The sequence below is a fragment of the Nyctibius grandis genome, chromosome 8 (genome assembly GCF_013368605.1).
Source record: "Nyctibius grandis isolate bNycGra1 chromosome 8, bNycGra1.pri, whole genome shotgun sequence".
Classification (NCBI taxonomy): Eukaryota; Metazoa; Chordata; class Aves; order Nyctibiiformes; family Nyctibiidae; genus Nyctibius; species Nyctibius grandis.
The window spans coordinates 44,194,252-44,212,170 of NC_090665.1; the positions used below are offsets into that span (position 1 = coordinate 44,194,252).

Here is a 17,919-nt window from a genome sequence, read left to right on the forward strand (position 1 = left end):
GTTAAAACCCGCATGTCTTAAATTCTGGATCTGTTTCTCTATAAAAAGGAAGCTTAAGTTTCTACTCGGACTTGATACAGGACCATTTTGAGCACTCAAAAGGCTTCTTAGGTGACTGTGAGTTTGCTGAGAGTCCCACGTAAGAGCCAGGTGGAGCAGGCTAGCTAATGCACACCCCATGAAACAATCCATGATGGAAACGTTTAAAATGTGGAATAAACCCACTCTTGGAGGCAAATGTCCGTAAGACCTGACATCTATCACCATCTATTTCCTACACCAAGATTATCAAGCTCAACCGTAGCCAAGCAGGCAGTGGGATTAGAGCAGTTACCCCACATCAAATGCTGCTTATAGTTCAGAAAAATGAGTTCATGAGAATGAGGTAACAAACACAAGCAAGCGCTTCTGAAGTGAGGGGAAAAAAAAAACCTTTGCCAAAGATCAGAGAAGCTGAAGAGGGAACACAGATCAAGACACCCAGTATGACAGGAGACTATCGTTAATTCTAGCGCCTAATAAACCCCCAAGCATACCATGGCTATTTCTGCCAGCAATGAATTGCACACACTCGAGAGAGTCACCTCATTTGTGTCAAGATGATTCCATTTAAAACCTGAGACAAGTTCAGTTGAACACATGCCTAAAGAGAATAGAAAATGCTCTCCTCCTGCAACTTCAATATTTTAAAGGCCCTTCATTTACACAGTGGTCTTGGGCAGAGATCAAACCCAAACTGCAGCCTCTGACAATGAAGATGTCAGGAAGTCATACGTTTAACAAAAAACAAGTAGGACAAGCCATTTTGCAAAGTCAAACCTCGAGATAGCTTAAATAGTCCATTTAGATTAGAAATCTTGAGAAACAGTTCAATTACTGCAGCCTAGAGAGCATCTGATTTTACCGAGGGAAGATACTTTGACAAGAGCTTACAAGTACAACACTCAACAAATTCTCCAGACCCTGGCTCACTCTGGGAACAGTAGTGCCAAGTGACAGATTGAGTTTCTGTGACCTAAGAGCACCTTACCAAATCACTGGCTTCACTGCACAGATCACTTAGCTGAAACACCATTAAACAGTGAACAAGACAAAACAACACGTAAAGCTTGTGTTGAGTTTTCTCCCTTTGTTGTAGGCAGACACAACGCCAAATGAAAGCAGAAGTTGTTTAACTCAAACGGAGGAATGTAAGCAATAAAGTCAAACATTTTGGAAGAGAAAGTTTTGTGAAATGAAGTCATCAACATAACGGAGGTTGTACTGCACACATTTGGCACAGGCAAATATCCGTGTTTTCATGAAGCTGTAACACTCCCTCTGCAACTACATATAATAGTAAAGGAAAACATTTTAACAGACTTGAAAACATTTCCATGTCAGTAATTCAGTTAGAAAAACTGGGATTGCTAAAGTCTCTTCTGGAAAGGCAATCCCAAACATTACAGTGCTAACAAGACAGGCAATAATCACTGAAGTAAAGCCTGTATTCACAAATAAATTTAAACACCCGTTGCACAGATCGCATTTGATACTGCTTGAAGTGGAACGTGGCATCCTGCACCGAAATGGGGCTGTGTACTGAGGTCTGCGCGACGCGAGCAGAAACGCACGTCTCCACTGAATCCCTGCTGCAGACACAGGGATTTCCCACCCCTGCTATCACGGGAGTGAACAGTGTTCCAAAAACATCACGCCATCGATTTTCACAGCAGTCACGCTTGAGGCCTTTGCAATAATGCCACCTACGCACATCGGTACCTGTCGATGGCTGCTGGCACCCAAACTTCTGGGCTACGAAGCTGTCCTGCTGAAGAATTTAGCACAAAGAGGTACCATTAATTTAAGACTTCAAATGGTAATTTCTGCACGTTGGTACAAGCCTGCTTAAAACAAACATCTCTTAATGCTCTTAAACCTCATTGACAGAAAAGCTGCTGGAGCGCTTCTAGGCTAGGGTTTTCTGCAGCACTGCACAGGCCACTTAATGCACATTCCTGCTTAATGGTCCCTGCAAGGCCTCGTCATCTGTAGTTACACAACCATCAGTGCGACAGCCGAATCGGGAAGGACTGTTGAACCAGTTTTAACAGTGAGGGAACACATCACTGCCTCCTCCAGAACCTCTACAGTTCTCACCAGAATTCAAAACCTGAAGACGTATTATTTGGGTTTGTGTTTTTTATAAACCTTCAAGGGAGTTCTGTATAGTCAACAAAATAGAGGATGACTTGGAGATCATGCATCGTAGCCAGCTTTCAAACACTCACAGAGACCTTAAAATAAATCACATACACCCCCAACTTGCCCACACTATGGGAACCACCACATAGTAATCTCCTCAAAGAAAAGAACTGCAAAAAACGTATTAGAAATGTGAGGGACATTGTTAGTTGTTGTTGTGTTAGTGAATCACGTAGCAAAATCAGGTCCCATTGCCCATGAGAGGAATGCTACAGACAGGCTTTCATACTGAGTATGTTGTGGTCAATAATTAACCATAGCAAAAAGCTATATAGTCAATGTTTTCTATACAGTCAATTTTATTTGTCTGTTCTCGTTTCTCAGGAATCAACTTGTTTCTGTAAAGGAAGTTACAAGACTAGAATAGTTAATCAGGAAGAGAAAGTAGAATTTCTTCAGAAAACACAGGTGCTAACTTTACAAGCAATTTAAGACTTAAAGGCTAAAGTGTGACAAAACTATTGACCATGTTATGTTCTCTGTGTGAAGGGGTATGTCCATAAGTTTTAACAAAGTTTCTATCTTTCACAAACCGCGTTCTAGCCTACAGTACCTCAACAAATGCTTTCCATCCTGGATATTGCCACACTGTAGAAAAAATATATTTCTATATTTGGAGACCGGGTTGTTTGTGCATGGACATTAACAAGTACAAAAATTCAGCAGATAATTTTATAATATTTTCTCTTAACTACAACAGAAAGTGCAACACTAAAAAGGCATCTCCTGCCTACTTAAAAAGTTCTTATACCTTTACAAAGCTAACTCTGAAGGTACACATTACATCCTAGAACACACAGGTAAGTTTGAAAGTGTCATGGCAGAAGTATGGAAAGCATGCTTACAGCTTTTGTAAGCAAAAAGACACATAGCAAACACCAGTGAGAAGTGAATTGTGTCTGGAAATAAACATAAATTCAAGATGTCTGAATCTTCACTACTAGTTGAAAACAAAATCCCATGACATTTGTTGATTCTGTAACTTTATTTGCATTTAAAGACTGGCTGCTAAGCTTCTTATCTGAAGAACCACCACAAACCATTAGGAGTTGCTAGCTCTGTTAGAATTAGTCTATTGGATCCAATGGAGACTTATTTAAATTGCTGATTGAGCCAGATTGACTTTTGTAGGAAGGGGTCCTGCTTCTTCATGTTCTTCAGTCTTGCATCTAACCACAACGAGTGCAGAGGATGGATATCTGTTCAGTTTTTGTTCATTCATGTATTCCAAATCTCCATAGATGCTCAGCTTCTGGAATATTTAAACAGTTTACTTTAAGACAAAGACTCTCCATACTGTGAATAAAATGCATTTTGTTATGCAACTACATTCCTGGTTCTGGTGGCTGCAGCCCTTCCACACAAGCTAATCCAGGCTTTCTGCAACATCTGCGATTCATGGCTGGAACCAGATTTGAGTCCAAAAGAAACATATTAAATCTGCCAGAACCACAGCAGATACAGTGCTTGTGTAAGAGCTCCTTTAGTTGGCAAATACTGTGAGCCTTGCTTATTTCAGAAGTGCGGGGATCTCTCTGGGCACCAGAGATGCTAGTTCAGCCAGATCCCCGCTGACCAGACTCTCTGTGCTCACGGGTAATATGCTGTCACTTCTGTTCTCGCTATTGATTCTCCTGGATTAAACCCCCATACTGGGTTCCACCTACACCACCCAACCCTCAGTATAGCTTTATTCCTAGAGAAATTAGAAGCAGGCTCCATTTGTTACGAGTAATGTGAAAGTTGTCGAGAGGACAGCGCTCCAAACGAAAAGACATTGTATCTGGGCTGCCTGAGTAAGGCTCAGAGCACCTATCAGCCACAGGAATGAGCAAAAACTGTTCAGCTATGAAATCAACATTTAAATAACAAAATTGGTTTGCTAACCACATCTGCAAAATAAAAACAAAACAAAACACTTTTTCTAGTGGAACCTCCCCCCAAACATTTCTTAGTCTCTAGACAGCTGTAACATAAAACTAATATAATGAATAAATTCAAAATATTGTAAGTTATGTAATAGAGTTACCTCAGATGGAACATACTGCTCTACAGCTGTAGCTACAGTTGCGCAACAAATCCAGAGCAGCACCAACACTGACAGGACGAGCGTAGTGGTTAAAATCCAACTGGAATTTCTGAAATGAAAAGAATGCTACTAGATTTCATATACTGAATACAAGACAATGGACCCTCTAAAAAGTTCAGCTCTATTTTGACTGCATTTCCTGCTGATTCATTAGTCTCTAGCTCTTCCAGCTACATACTCACTTCAGACTCCTGGGTGCTCTAATGCCTATTTAGCATTTGACTTGAAAGACACAAAAGACTTGCTGGATTCTGTTTATTCAGCCCTAAGCATCCTCCTACTTACAATTTTAAAAACAGATTTTTCTGTGACACATTTGGGGTGCAATTCACTGATCCTTCATGTGTAAACTTTTAAGGAGAAAGTAGTCAGAGTAAGGGAAAGAACCACCAACATGCTGATGTTCAGCAAAGCTTTAATAAAGACATACTGGATATTCTCAGCCTGGAAACAAGGCACAACAGTGTCTTTCATAGCAGATAATCCCAAAACAAATACAGGAAAAGTACTTTGCCCTGAAACATATCCAGAGCTAAACAGTTCACAAAACACACTCAAAAAGCAGTGTAGGAAATTATCAATGATATTCAACTGAAGTTGAAAGGAGAATCAACGTTGGCAGAATAGCCTGCAAATAACACGGGGCCAGCACAGAAAAGCAGCAATCACAAACAGACAGGCAATTTTAACTGCTGTGCATCCTGACCCCACAGACTTGTGGCACTTTGACATCTTACCACAGTGCCACCAAACATACACAGGAAAGGCCATTACCCTCCTTACTAGGTACAGGCATTCTAGTACATACATGGAAAGACACTTGAAAAAGCTGTCATTTTCTCGCTCTTCAAAAAGTCCTCGGTATGTCTGCGAACTTCCTGGACGTAGGTCTGCTGAAATACAGCAGCAGAAACAGCTGTCAGGAAAGCAGTAAGAGAAGACCCAACCACCACCCAGTTTGTCTATAGAGAGTGCATAAAAAGCAATTTTTAAAATGTCCCTAGCGAGCACGTTTTATTTCCAGCAGAGCTTGGTTTCTACCGCAGACTTTACTAAGTACATGGCAAACATAACTGCATTTTAGCTTTCTAAAAATGTGCTTTCGTGTGCTACCTGCAACTTAATTTTTTCTTGCATGACAGCAAACATTTGCATTTGCTCTTCCAAAGCACAAAGAACAACTTACAGGCTGTTTTACTCAGCGACAAGGATCCTCTTGTATCTCCAGTTTCCTGATCAAGCTGTGGTACATACTGTACTTCTGGCTTTGACTAAAACAAAATAAGGAGTTAGGAGATCCTGCTAGCAGGCTTCCACTGATCTTGATCATTTACATCTTCAGAATGAATATGGAAGTTAACCTCAAGACATGAACCATTCATGGAAGTTTGATTCCCCCGCCCTGCACTGGCCCTAAAGGCAGCGAAATACTAGCAAAAACTCAACACTTCTGATAGTGCTCCATAGTCTTTTCTGTGACTGGAAGGAGCAGAGTTAAACACTTAGCAGCCAGAACACCTTAATCTCAACAAAAAAGGCAAGCACCTGGAATATGACAATTTTGCCATCATCTGCCTGAAGGTAGAAAGTCCATGAGGATGTTATGAAGCTCTGAGCGGAATCCATCATGTCACTCCAGAATGATCTCACCAGTGTCAGAGGGAAGAGGAGATGGATTCTTGGCATCAGGGACATTAACTGCAAGTACAACATTAACTGGTTTTCCATTTGGTTTTATATGAAAAGAACAGAAGTCATGTTCTTGTTCACCCCTTGCCCCATGTCTAGATTTCAGTCCTTAGGAAGATTTCTCTTCCATTTGAAGAAATTTAAAAAAGAGGAGACACACTGAACAGAAAACAAGTAGGTGGTATTTGAAAAACATGTCATCTACTTACTTGCTCTTGCCTTAACTCAGCAAACGGCAATTGGTTCTGGCATCCAAGATGGCAAGCATATTGTTCATCAGATTGGGAGTATGCTTCAGTACAGGCTGCAAGGAAGAAGTTCCCCAAATGAGAACATAAATTCTGCTTTTAGTTAAGAAAACATTTTCAGTATAAGTTGGATCAGAAACAAAGCAGCACTTAGAAGATTGACAATCCCATTTGCAGGGACAGATATGGCAATCACTCCAAGGGTAGCATTTGCTCTGAGGTCTAATGAAGGTTAAGAAATCAGAGCTTACACAGATGAGGCAGTTGAAATTTGAATGTAATCAGAGCAACTGATCAGAAATGTTACCCTGGACAAACTCAGGGATGCAAGTTTTCATTGATCCTCCCACTACCACTAGAGTTTTTCCTCTACATATCACATACAACATGAGTTTTTACCTCAGAGAACAGAGTTGGAATCCTAAAAAAAACAGAGGGACCATCAGTCCATTAAATCCCTTAGAGGTAACAGCAGAAGTCATGGTATGACAGAAAACCAGGGGACCATTTTCCTGCCAGTGTGAGAAGTACAGAAACTGCATTGAAAGTATTATGGAATAATTTTTTAATGAAAAATGAGGCCAACTCTTTGTTTTACAGAAAGCTGCTATTAATTTTTCACTAGAGACCATAAAGACCAAGAATTATTCTGCCCACGGAGATACTGAACAGACAGTACATGGGTATAGCTCTTTCCCAAAATGCTAAAGCTTAGGTGGACAATGTTGCAGCACTACCTGAACTAAAGACTCAAACCAAGTAGCAACACAGAGGACAGTAGCTCTCCCAGTTTTCCACAGGAACAAATGGACCACCATAAAGGCTAAGAGCAGCACGGCATCTGCAGCGAAACATTTGAGTATGTAGCTCATAGCGCCTGAACAGCAATTCTACAGCAAAACTGCCACAAAACTAGTGTTTGTAGGCAGAAAGAAGCATCAGAAGGCAGCAGTGAGCAGATCAGCCAAGACACATCTTGCCAAGCACAGAATACTTAGTCAGGGCACCAACCAGTGCAACAGATTACAGAACATAAGCCAGCAAAAGACAACAGCCTCAGGAAGGAGAGTTAAACCAGAAAGTAAGCAACTGTTCAATTACCTCTACATGTGGTCTATTGCTACATTACTCTTTTTTATGGCACTCTTTCATGTGTGGTTTGACAACTAGATTGACATGCTGTATCACAGCTACATACAGTGTATGACAGACTAGAGCATTAGCCCATTTCTAGAGTATTTAATGCAGTTTTGTATCACATTAGCATCTTTGCACGTCAGGCTTTCTACTTTCATACCTTCCACCAGCTCTCTGAGCTAGCCACTAGCCCTCTTGTTTTTACGGCTACTGAGAGGATAAAAGCCTCCTCTGAGTGCTGGCTTGGTGCTTAATTGTATTGGAAATACAGATGGAGAGCTCCCACCTTTCCTGCTTTGCGTGGTTATGTCCCACTTTATCAATCTCTGAATAAAACTGTGAATCAGCTGCTTCAATATTATTGGATGAAAGTTCTATACAATTCCAAAACTGGTCTTTATTGGCCTATATTACACATATCTAATCTTCACTCTGAAATTTTTGCTCTAACACAGACAATCAGAGAGATTTAGTCACCAGTATTTAATGGCCTATTTCAAACAAAACACGTACCTCATTCCCAAGAGCTTAGCTGTAGGTAAACCCCAGGATGTAGCCTAGACCACACGTTACAAGGCAGACAGCACATTAAGATCTGTGTTCTTACTTTGTCTGAACAATTCACTTTTATATACAAGTTTGTCAGGAATTGTAAATGGGACCAATTGTTGCATGGAATTATTAAAGGAAAAGTGTTAATTTGACTGGATTTTTTTCCCAGCCGTTTTGTGTTTTCTATGACAAACTGTTTATAGTAAAATGAAGTATTTCTAACTTATTTACAGAGACTGATGGTAGTTAAGAAATTCAGGAAAACAGCAACACTAAGGATCGGGTAAGAAGAAACTCACTGAGAACAGACAACCTTTCCCTCAGATTTTTTTTGTATTATCCTGTGCGCAAACTTTAAGAAGTTGTTAAACAAAACCTGAAAGCAACTGAAGTAATCCCACCAATTTAACAACACCCTTTCAGACGTTCCTGCTCTTCCCTCTGTTACGTCTCCACATTGCGGGATGCTGAAGGAGTACTGAAGTCTTACCAGAGTCGCATTCCAGTTTGGTTCGATTCAAATCGATGCCATCATCCACAAACTGACAAATGGAAAACAGTCTGCAGCCCCGCTGGCACGCGTACAGTTCCTCTTCCTGGGAAGGCACAAGAAAAGGCTCGCATCCCTCCATTCAAGAATAAATTGTCAGAAAACAAACAATTTTTTTTTTTTTTTGGAAGTGCTATAAAAAGCCACCCACCAGAACACCATCCCTCCATTAGACCTAGAAACCAGCTAAATGTGACACTCTGGATCATCTGAAACAAAATCAAGCTACAGCTCTTAAACACTGCAGTGTAACTATTGATTTATCTCAGAGCTCTTCATTCTGTGGTGAGGTAGACCTAGAACAGCAAATTCTATTTTGTAATTCCAGTCCTACAACTCACAAGCAAAGTTGCACTGCATTTTTTTTAAAGTGTTGCTTTTAAAAATAAGAGATATGGCTGTAAAAGGTTTACTGACACTTAACCCTACAAAGAACAGATAGTCTTCCATCCCAGAACTTAAACAGTAGAACCCAACAGGAGAGGACAAAAAAAAGACTAATTTTGACAGCATATTACAATGTATCTACCAGACTCTAACCAGAACTACAACAGAATTGTCAAAATAAAGAGATTATCTTCTGATGTACTAAAGCAGTTAACCAGGGTACTGGTAACTTGCCAAGCCAGTTCCACAAACACACATTTTTAATTCTTATATTGAACTGAAGGGGAAAAGTGCTTCCTCACTGCAATCATTAAAATTACGCAAATATAGAAAACTTACACCTAGTATTTCTTCCGTCTGCAATACCAAAGGCATGGACGTGCGCTTTCCACGTACAGTGCTCTCAGGTTGCAGAACTAAAGACAGCCTCTACTACGTGAGCTCTCCTACTTACGATCACACCCAATCATGAATCAGGCCCATCAAAACCACTAACCACATAACTACTCAAATGACTGCAGCCAGTTGCTGTACAGGTAGGAAATGGACTCTGAATTAACAAAAACCAAACACACCACTCCTTCTGTACAACCTACTGTAAATGAACTGGCCATTGTTTGTCTCTGAGAGCACAAGTTCACATGCTTTAAGGGCACAAAAGTAGAAAACAGTGAACGTAAACTAAAACTTAACTCTAACAACACTGACAAGGTGGCTAAGATAGTTATGCTGTTGCAAAAAACATGTTTTACAATTTGATAGCCAGACAGAATTAGCTTTAGCAGACAGATTTCTATGTCAGTCTTCCATGAAGTCTCAGTCTTACTTTCCAATGTCAACTAAAACAATTTCCTGCAATTCAACTGGTAGTTTTGTGACAAACAGAACAAAGACTAAATGTAAAGGAAGACATGGGTGTATTATTCGACAGCTCCAACACCACACAACAAAGAATTCAAAAGCACAATAAAAATCACAGAATTAGCAGCTTTCCCTGAAAGAGTCCTTTAATAGAAACAAGAGCACTGCACCAAAACAGTATGGAAATATATTAGCATACTGTTTAGTCCTAATTCCTCAGCTCTAGTTATTTCTCCTCACTATCATCACACAAAGGCACCAAAACATGCCATTAGTACAGATATAAGTTTATTTGTATTCCACACAACTCCCTGTCACTTCCCTCTGTGGGGATACCAGTATCAGCTAGAGTCACAGAATCCAATTTAAGTCTCACATGTAAACAGACAAAGCCCTATTACCTAACACCGTCACCGCTTCCATTTCTCTGCTGCCCTCATGTGAAATCTCAAAGATGGGGTAAGAGCTCCCATCATTTAGAGTTCAACCTGCTACACAGCTGCAGCTGATAATGAAGTATATTGCCAAGAAGGAACCAGGGAAGATGTGATTTTTGGTAAGAGATTTTCCAAATTCAAACCAGTAGTTAAAAGTTTACAAAGCTCTGAACCAACAGCAGACTCTGGAGTATGAAATTAGATTCCCATTAGACACTATTTCAGTATTTTATCATGAGATGAAAAAAATTCCATGTAAGTGAATCAAAACACAGGTTGAAGGTTCTGACAAGCTACTCATTTATCATCATTTATACTTCATCTTTCAATATCAAACTGTTACACTAGCGCCCTGACTCAGGATCTTTGGCCTGTCATGGACACAGCACTGTTTTAGTGCCCAAAAATATGGAACAGCCTAAGTCAAATTACAGCTGCCTCTTTAGGAACAGAAGGAAAAAAAAGCAGCACATCCCCCAAAACCCACAAAAGTAACCAGCACTAACAAAGCTATACTTTGAAAGTGGCATTTCTTTGACAAGCTGCAGCCTAACCATCTATTTTCAAAATGGAGTCTCTATCTTTAGAGAAGCCACTGCGTTTCCTACTTTTAGGGGAAGAAAATCTAAACCAGATGAGAAACGCCAGAGAAGAACAGCAGCAGGCTGCTGCCTGCACCTGAGCACTGCGAGCGTGAGCTTCCTTCGTGTTTATGTTTACTTAAAGACAGGTCCAGCACTGCTTGAGAAAACATGCAGGGGGACATGCCCCGACAAGGGCTCCTGCCCGAGAAACTCCCGGCTATTTCCCGTCACTCTGGAGCACAGGGACCTGCGGGGGGCGAGGGGCAAGCGACAGGCCCGGGGACGGCCGCGCCGGGGATGCCGGGGCCGTGCTGCCCGCCAGCCCCACACCACAGCCCCCGCGGGGAGGGAGAAGGGGAGCGGGGCCGAGCCCGGGAAGGGGCCCGCCCCGCCGGACGCCGCCGCGGGGAGCCGTGAGGCAGGGCCCGCCCGTACCTTGGGGTAGGTGTGCAGGGAGTAGGTCAGCTGGCAGGCGCGGTGACACGACGCCGTGTTGCCCAGCACGGAGTCAAAGGCTTCGGACGAGGCGGCAGGCAACGGCCCGGCCGCCCGAGCGCTGCTGCTGGCGCCGTGGGCCAGGAGCGCCAGGGCGAGAGGCAGGCAGAGCAGGCCGGCCCGCCGCGCCGCCATCTTGCTCCGCCCGCGGGCCCCGCCGACGGGGGCGGGCGCGGTGGGCCTCTCGCGAGGTTAATCCCCGCACCGCCCCCGCGCGGGGCCTGCCGGGAGGTGCAGTCCGTGGGCGGGGCCGCCCCCGCCGCCCCGCGGGGCCTCGCCGCCAGCGGGAGCTGCACGGCGGGGCGGGCGGAGGATGGAGCGGTTCGTGGTGCGCAGGGCCCGCTGCCCGCAGAGCCCCCGCCGGGCCGGGCCGGCCCCCCGCGCCTACCGGCAGGCCACCCTCGAGTCCCTCAAGGCAGGTCACCGGCGGGCGCCGGCACTGGGAGGGGAGCGGGAGGGGCAGCACGGCTCGCCCCGGCCTCACGGGAGGTGTGCACCCCGCGGCACCGGGTGCTGCTGGAGGCCGCTGCCTTCGAGGGCACGGGGTGAGGCCTTCCCCCGGCCTTGCGCTGGGGCAGGACCGCGCCGTTCCCCGGGCGCTGTGTGCAAGGGCGGCGGCAGCACCCCAGGAGGAGCCAGGCGGGCCCGGAGGCGCCTCGGGCAGGAGAAGGGGTGTCAGGCCTTCGCCAGGCCGCCATCCTGCCTCTGCGTGGAGCTGAGCAGCGGGAGGAACGTTTTGTAAACCACCCGTGGTTCCAGTTCTTCACCAAAATCTTTGCAGTGTTGCGGTGGCATCCTCACAGAGAAGAGGGAAGCCGGGTTAGAAAGGTGCAGAGGGCTCTGCTGCATTGCAGGGGGTTTCCTAAACCGAGATGGGTTATAACTTGGCTCCTTCCTGCCCATTCAGTGTGGTGTAAGGTCAGGCTGGGCACACAATTCGAGTGTGACACTGCCAGCTTCAGTATTGCCAGCTGGCTCACTTCTCTCCCCAGCAAGGAGAGCCCTTCAGGTGGTTGCGTGGTGGTCCTGCGCGAGACCTGCCTAAGAGCTGAGCCCTTCTTTGCCACCTCTTTGTAGAAACACAACATAAAAACATTTGCTGCACCAAAGAGCTTTTCAGTGTAAGGCAGAAAGCAAAAGAACAGTGCATAAAGCGCCCCAGCTGTCTGACCACCGCTGAATCTTTGTAAGATGCCTCACATCTGACATGAGACTTGCACTGTTTGCGGTCTGTTCTGTCAATGTCTGTGGCAAAAACAGGGTGAAAAAACACTGGAAACGTCCAGTGTACTTGAGTTTGCATTCATGTTCCCTAATGCTTTGTGTCTCTCCCTGCTGGCATTATTTTAAATTTAAAGCCAATCTGAGCAGGATTCAGATTCTGCCAGGCTGCTAAAGATAATGAGCTGCCTCCTTCTTAATCCCTTTTTCCATTAAGAGACATTTATATGATGGACTCCTTAAATTCATAACACTTCTCTTCTAGCAGGCATTTGCTGTTACATGCCCTGAGTTTGGCAGACCAAGGTGGAGCATCTCGCTTTGCTTTCTAGTTACTTCAGTCTTGATTTGCAGTAGGCTGCTAATCTCAAGCAAGTACCCATCATTCCAGGCCATCATGTATTCTGTGCTATGGTTTATGCCATAATCAATAATTCATGTGTTAATTACAGCCCCATTAGCTGAGTTGAAGCCAGTGTCCTTATTTGTAATAAGAATACTCCGCTTTCCTAATGGCTTTTCTCTTTTCCAGAGAGTTGTGGTTGTGGAAGACATAAAACGATGGAAGTCTATGCTTGAGCTTCCTGGGCAACCGAAAGAGAATCTGATCGAAGCTTTGGAGGAGCTGAAGAAGAAAATACCTTCCAAGGAAGTGTTACTTTCAACAAAAATAGGTGATCTTGTCTGATCTTGATTGTGAATATTAGACTGTCTTGTGTCTGCTCGGCTTGTCAGTACAAAAGAGACCACCTTGCAAGCTTTTCAAGAAATTAGTGTTGTGGTCTCAAAAGGTTTATCCAGTCACTGAATAAAAAATTGTTGGTATTCAGCCTACAGTTTTCAGTCGTTGTACTGGAAAAGTCAGCTATCCTCTAATTCCTCCCATGTTGCCTGCTTATTACCAAATACTGCATCACCCCTTCTGGGGTCAGATTTTTTAAGAGCTTTTCTTGAGCACCTGTGTGTGTTATTCCTTCTCCTGCTGTCTGTCAGGGGCATGGTAGAGTGCTCTTTTGCCATCCGAGATGTGGCTCATCTATTTGACCTGGCTGAATCCTCTGAACATGTGAGAAATTCTCCTCAGATTGGCCCAGAACTGCTTACTGCATCCTCACACTGAGAAATCCCCAGCAGACAGGCAGCTCCACGCAAATGACACAGCCCGATGCCTGACTCTTTTCATAGGACTTGGGGGAGGGATAATGTGAGACCACATGGTCCCTGCCTTTCCCATCTATGGAGAGCATCCTGGCGTGAGTTACAGTCATACTGGCCTTTGTTTGCCATCAGAGCAGCTGGATCTCTATTCAAACATCCCCCCCTTGGCTTAGAAAAGGAGGTGCAGTCTGCCCCTTTCCCCTTACTTATGAACTGTCGGCTTTTCCTGAGAATATTTTCCCAGTGCCTGCCTGAACGCAGCAGGGCTGGAAGAGCCACTGAAGCCTAACAGTGACATCTCCTGGCCAACAGCGCGAGTGGGCAGGGAGAAACACCCCGCTGGAGGAAGGTCCCTTTTGTCTCCTCTCAGAGGAGAGCCTCTTTTGCACTGATAGGCCCTGTCTGCTGGAAGGATTCTGCTTGGAGTTGCCGTGGTGTTTGCATGTTAAAATGCTGTAGCCATCACCAGCAACATCTGCCTCCTTAAAGGGGTTTTCAGGTTAAAACCAGCATTCTTTGTAGGCCAGTCTTATAAGCTTTCACCAGATCTAGTATCTGTGTAGAAAATTAACATAGCCCTGTGTTACCTAAGTGTCTCTCCACACCTCAGTGACTTGGGAAGGTAATTTTCACATGTATAGGTCAGTTCCTTGCTAGTTGCTCAGGCAAAAATCACTGCAGAAGTCAAGGAGTGAGAACTTGAGGCTTCATTCCTAATAATTTTATATTTATATTTGTGTCAATGCTCTGGTTGTTTTGCTGACACTGCCCGAATTAAAAATGCGTGTGGCTGCTTTTAGCACCAGTATGATTTGACTGGTGTCCATTATATTTTGTCCACCTAGCAAACCTGAGGGAGCTGCTACTGTTTTCCAGGTCACACAGTGAACAGGATGCGCAAACATTCAGATCACGACGTGGCCAGCCTCGCCAAAGATATTTACACCGAGTGGCGAACTTTCATCAAAGACCATTCAAACAAGCCCTCAATAGAGGTCAGGAGCGATCCCAAGACCGAGGCATTCAGAAAGAACGCACGGAAGCTGCTTTGTGAAGCCCTGGATCTAGAGGTAGCATTCAGATCTATTTGTCCTTGGCTCGGAGAGTTACTTCTTGTAGGAACAAGTTAAACAAACCTTTTTCAGCCGTAGCTACTGTAAAGCTGGTCCTGCCTGCAGAGTGGGGACAGGACCAGGTGATCTGTTCCTGATTCAGTGATTTCGCTGCACATCCCTACTTTTAAGTAGCTTTGTTTTCAAGGTAGATAATTTTTCTTTTTTAGCTGTTAACTGAGTAAACATGCTAATTGTAAGTGAGGTGTATTTGCTCTCATTTACATAACCAGCCAACAGAAAGTTGTACAACCCAACAGCAGTAGATACACAAGAGAAGGAGGAAGTTAATGGAACATAAAGTTTTTCCTGCTACTTAACAGCTGTGAAAGCAACACTGGGACCTTTTGCGTGTTTCATAGTTAAGTAATTAAACATTTGTAAATTTAAATCTATTGCAAAAACAGAGAGGCGAGGTTGACAGTATATAAAGTGGTGATAAATACCAGATCCCTCAGGTACCTTTAAGTAAATGAACAGAGCTTTGCTGTAAGGCTTAATGACTAGTTTGCTTGGTTTATGAAATGCCATAATAATTATCCTTTTTAATTTATTCATTAATTATCCTTTAAATGGCAAGTCAAGTGATAAGCACTCAAGAGTTTCAAAGCAATGTATGAGAACAATCTCTCCAACTTCCAGTCCACCCGGACTGAGGCAGCACAAAAGAATGGTTTGCTGTGGGAATGCCTCAGAAGGATTAGGTGGGAGCTCACCTTTGCCAGGCTGCTGGATCAAGCTTAGTTCTTGGAAAACACATCTCTGCATGGTGATAAGACTGGTAGGAAAGTCTGAACCTATGGAACATAAAGGCTATGGTACCACCCTAAAACAAGTAGTATTGAGTAAAGCAGAGTTACCTCTGAACAGGACTCACCTGAAAGCACGGCAAGAAAAATACCCTTCTAGCTTGCAGCTACCACTGTATGCACAGGTAGAGCTCACAGCAGCAGATGAACAGCATATATAGGCAGGGGAGCCACAGAGGTCCAGCAAATGGGGAGCAGGGGTGCCTGAGAGGCTGACAAAGAGGAGAAGGGAGGGTGGGGCTGAATGGATCCAAGGGGCTTCTAGTGCTGCCTAGCAGAGGGGCAATTTAGTGATGGGTAGCAAAAACAGAGTGGGCAAAAGGACTTGGAGGAATACTACTTGGCACACTGGAATCTCCTGCATGCAAAGCATGGGAGATTCCCCATCACTAAAGGCAGAAGTGAAATTAAAACCATTTCTTGACGGGTGGGGGATTTTTTTTTTCTAGGCTCTGCTAAATTACAGGTTTTGGCACATGTTGAAGCAATAACTACATAATTAACATTTAGCAAATCCCTTTCTGCATTCTTAATTACACCTCCTTCTACACACAGAGAGCCCACATTTCCCTTTATAGCACCAGGCAGAGTTGCCAAGTGTTTGGCACGTCTCAGAGTTGCTGTTGGAATCAAGTTTAAAATAGTATCCAAGGTACCTTATATCAGCAAGATCAAAAGTGAGCTTTATGGAGACACTACAACGTACCTTATAATTGCAGTCGAGCTTGATACCCAAAGCTAGTTGCAGATTAGTTTCCTGTTGTGATGGCGAAGTACTGCCACCCAGCTGGAGATGTGGATATGTTCCCTGATACTGACCACGTTGCCTTGTTCTTTAATTGCTAGGGTGGAATTAAATTGCTCTTCCTGTTACACTTGTGGTGGGAAGTAGATTTCCTTGAACCTAAGCTGATTAATGAAGAAAGACTGAAAAGCACCCAACTCCAATTTCAATCAGTTGGTCTCCTTATTAAATGTAAAGACCTAATTTTATACTTTTGCTGTTTTCAGACTGATCACCCACTGGCTGAAAACATTGAGCGAGAAGCTTTTCATCTCTCTTCCCGTCTCATCAGCGCACCGTATCGCAGAATGGTGCGAGCTCTTGTCTTCTCATTAAAGCACAAACCTGAAACCCGAGCAGAAGTCAAGGCTGGTGCGCTCACTGTCCCTGCGTTTGTACAGAGCCATAAAAAGTGAGGTGTCGTGCTTGATCCTGAGTGAGAACTTCGTGTGCCTACGTCTCTGTGGAACTGGGAGCCCTTTCTGTCATGAGGGGAGTGCAGAAGTGCTGACAGTGTGACTCGCTTGGCACCCCTCTATGAGCAGGGCTGCTGAAGACAAGAACTACTAATGATGGAAGTGGTGCTGTAAATCTGACGTGGGGGAAATCCCTGTGGGCTTGTTGCAAGAAAAGTTTCTGCTACTCTGCTGTGTATTTTCGTGCTACAAAGCCATCCTTGCTGACTCACCTGTTTCTCACTTCTGCCTGTTTGTCATACCTCAGTTTAGCTCTGTCCTTGATGTGGATCTTCAGGTGTAATCAGCTGAATAACATAAAGGAGCAGCTCTGTGCTGGTAGGAAATACTGGGAATTCGGGGCAATTGGTCCATGGGAGGAGATCCCTAGTGGATAACTGCAAACTCTAGTTAACCCTAAATCAGCCACATCTGCTGCAGCGGGGTCCTGCCTGTGGCACAAGCTAGCAGACTTGCCAAGCCCGGTGATTTGCCTTTGCTGCATTCCAGAGTTGGATGCAAAGTGGGTTTCAGTAACTTGCTATCCACCATTCCGTAGGCTCAGTCATCCTGCAATTGCGGGCATTTTCTAAAGCCCTGGGGTGAAAATCAAAATGCCCTGGAGAATAGGTGCTATCTAATGCCTCTGCTGTTTAATGAGCAGTTCCCTCGGTCTTCCATACCTCATGATTTAAATGTGGTGCTTGTTCTTACTGTAATATGAAAATACTTGAAATGAATTTTCTCAATAAAATTAGGTTATAAGTAAAATAATCCTTTTAAAGGCTTTTTTCCTCCAAAAGGAACACAGTTCAGAATGATTGTGTGAACAAATTTAAGCAACAAACTATTGTTTTCATTCCTTCTAGTTATTAAAAATTGGAAATCTTGCCTCTCATATTTGCTCTGATTTCTTTAGTGCCACAAGTCATCTTGTTCTCCATAAGCTATTATTAAAGCTGTGACAGGCACAGTCTTTCTCTACTGGTAGGTGATAAAGTGCTCGCTGTTCTCTGTGTGCGTGTGTACGTACACAAGGGACTGCTCACAAACCCTTTTGTGACAGGGTAGACAGAACCAAATGCAGGGATGAGTGAAACCTGCCTG

The 17,919-nt window shown here is 44.0% G+C and overlaps 2 protein-coding genes across 3 annotated transcripts; one reads left to right on the forward strand and one right to left on the reverse strand.

The window, feature by feature from the left end:
- Positions 1–2,523: 2,523 nt before the first annotated feature.
- On the reverse strand, positions 2,524–11,427 carry TMEM59 (transmembrane protein 59). Of its 2 annotated transcripts, none has more exons than XM_068406373.1 (8): positions 11,214–11,427; positions 8,450–8,555; positions 6,232–6,326; positions 5,879–6,031; positions 5,520–5,604; positions 5,142–5,223; positions 4,274–4,382; positions 2,524–3,496 (listed from the first exon to the last, which is right to left on the reverse strand). In XM_068406373.1, exons 1-8 carry the CDS (start codon positions 11,406–11,408, stop codon positions 3,341–3,343), a joined length of 981 nt encoding a protein of 326 aa, XP_068262474.1. In that variant the 5' UTR covers positions 11,409–11,427; the 3' UTR covers positions 2,524–3,340. The 2 variants fall into 2 exon arrangements, with proteins under 2 accessions (XP_068262474.1, XP_068262472.1); XM_068406371.1 differs by having other exon boundaries at positions 5,142–5,226.
- A 98-nt stretch (positions 11,428–11,525) lies between these two features.
- Positions 11,526–17,710, forward strand: TCEANC2 (transcription elongation factor A N-terminal and central domain containing 2). The gene is made up of 4 exons (XM_068406788.1): positions 11,526–11,688; positions 13,027–13,168; positions 14,529–14,722; positions 16,585–17,710. The coding sequence occupies exons 1-4, from the start codon at positions 11,587–11,589 to the stop codon at positions 16,771–16,773; spliced, it is 627 nt and encodes a 208-aa protein (XP_068262889.1). The 5' UTR covers positions 11,526–11,586; the 3' UTR covers positions 16,774–17,710.
- Positions 17,711–17,919: the final 209 nt, after the last annotated feature.

Coding starts and splice junctions, on each gene's coding strand:
- TMEM59 (XM_068406371.1), bottom strand. CDS start 11,408: ATGGCGGCGCGGCGGGCCGGCCTGCTCTGCCTGCCTCTCGCCCTGGCG. Junction 6,327..8,449: donor CAAACTGGAATGCGACTCTG/GTAAGACTTCAG, acceptor TCTTCCTTGCAG/CCTGTACTGAAGCATACTCC. Junction 3,497..4,273: donor AGCAGTATGTTCCATCTGAG/GTAACTCTATTA, acceptor TAAATATTCCAG/AAGCTGAGCATCTATGGAGA.
- TCEANC2 (XM_068406788.1), top strand. CDS start 11,587: ATGGAGCGGTTCGTGGTGCGCAGGGCCCGCTGCCCGCAGAGCCCCCGC. Junction 13,169..14,528: donor GTTACTTTCAACAAAAATAG/GTGATCTTGTCT, acceptor ACTGTTTTCCAG/GTCACACAGTGAACAGGATG. Junction 14,723..16,584: donor GTGAAGCCCTGGATCTAGAG/GTAGCATTCAGA, acceptor TGCTGTTTTCAG/ACTGATCACCCACTGGCTGA.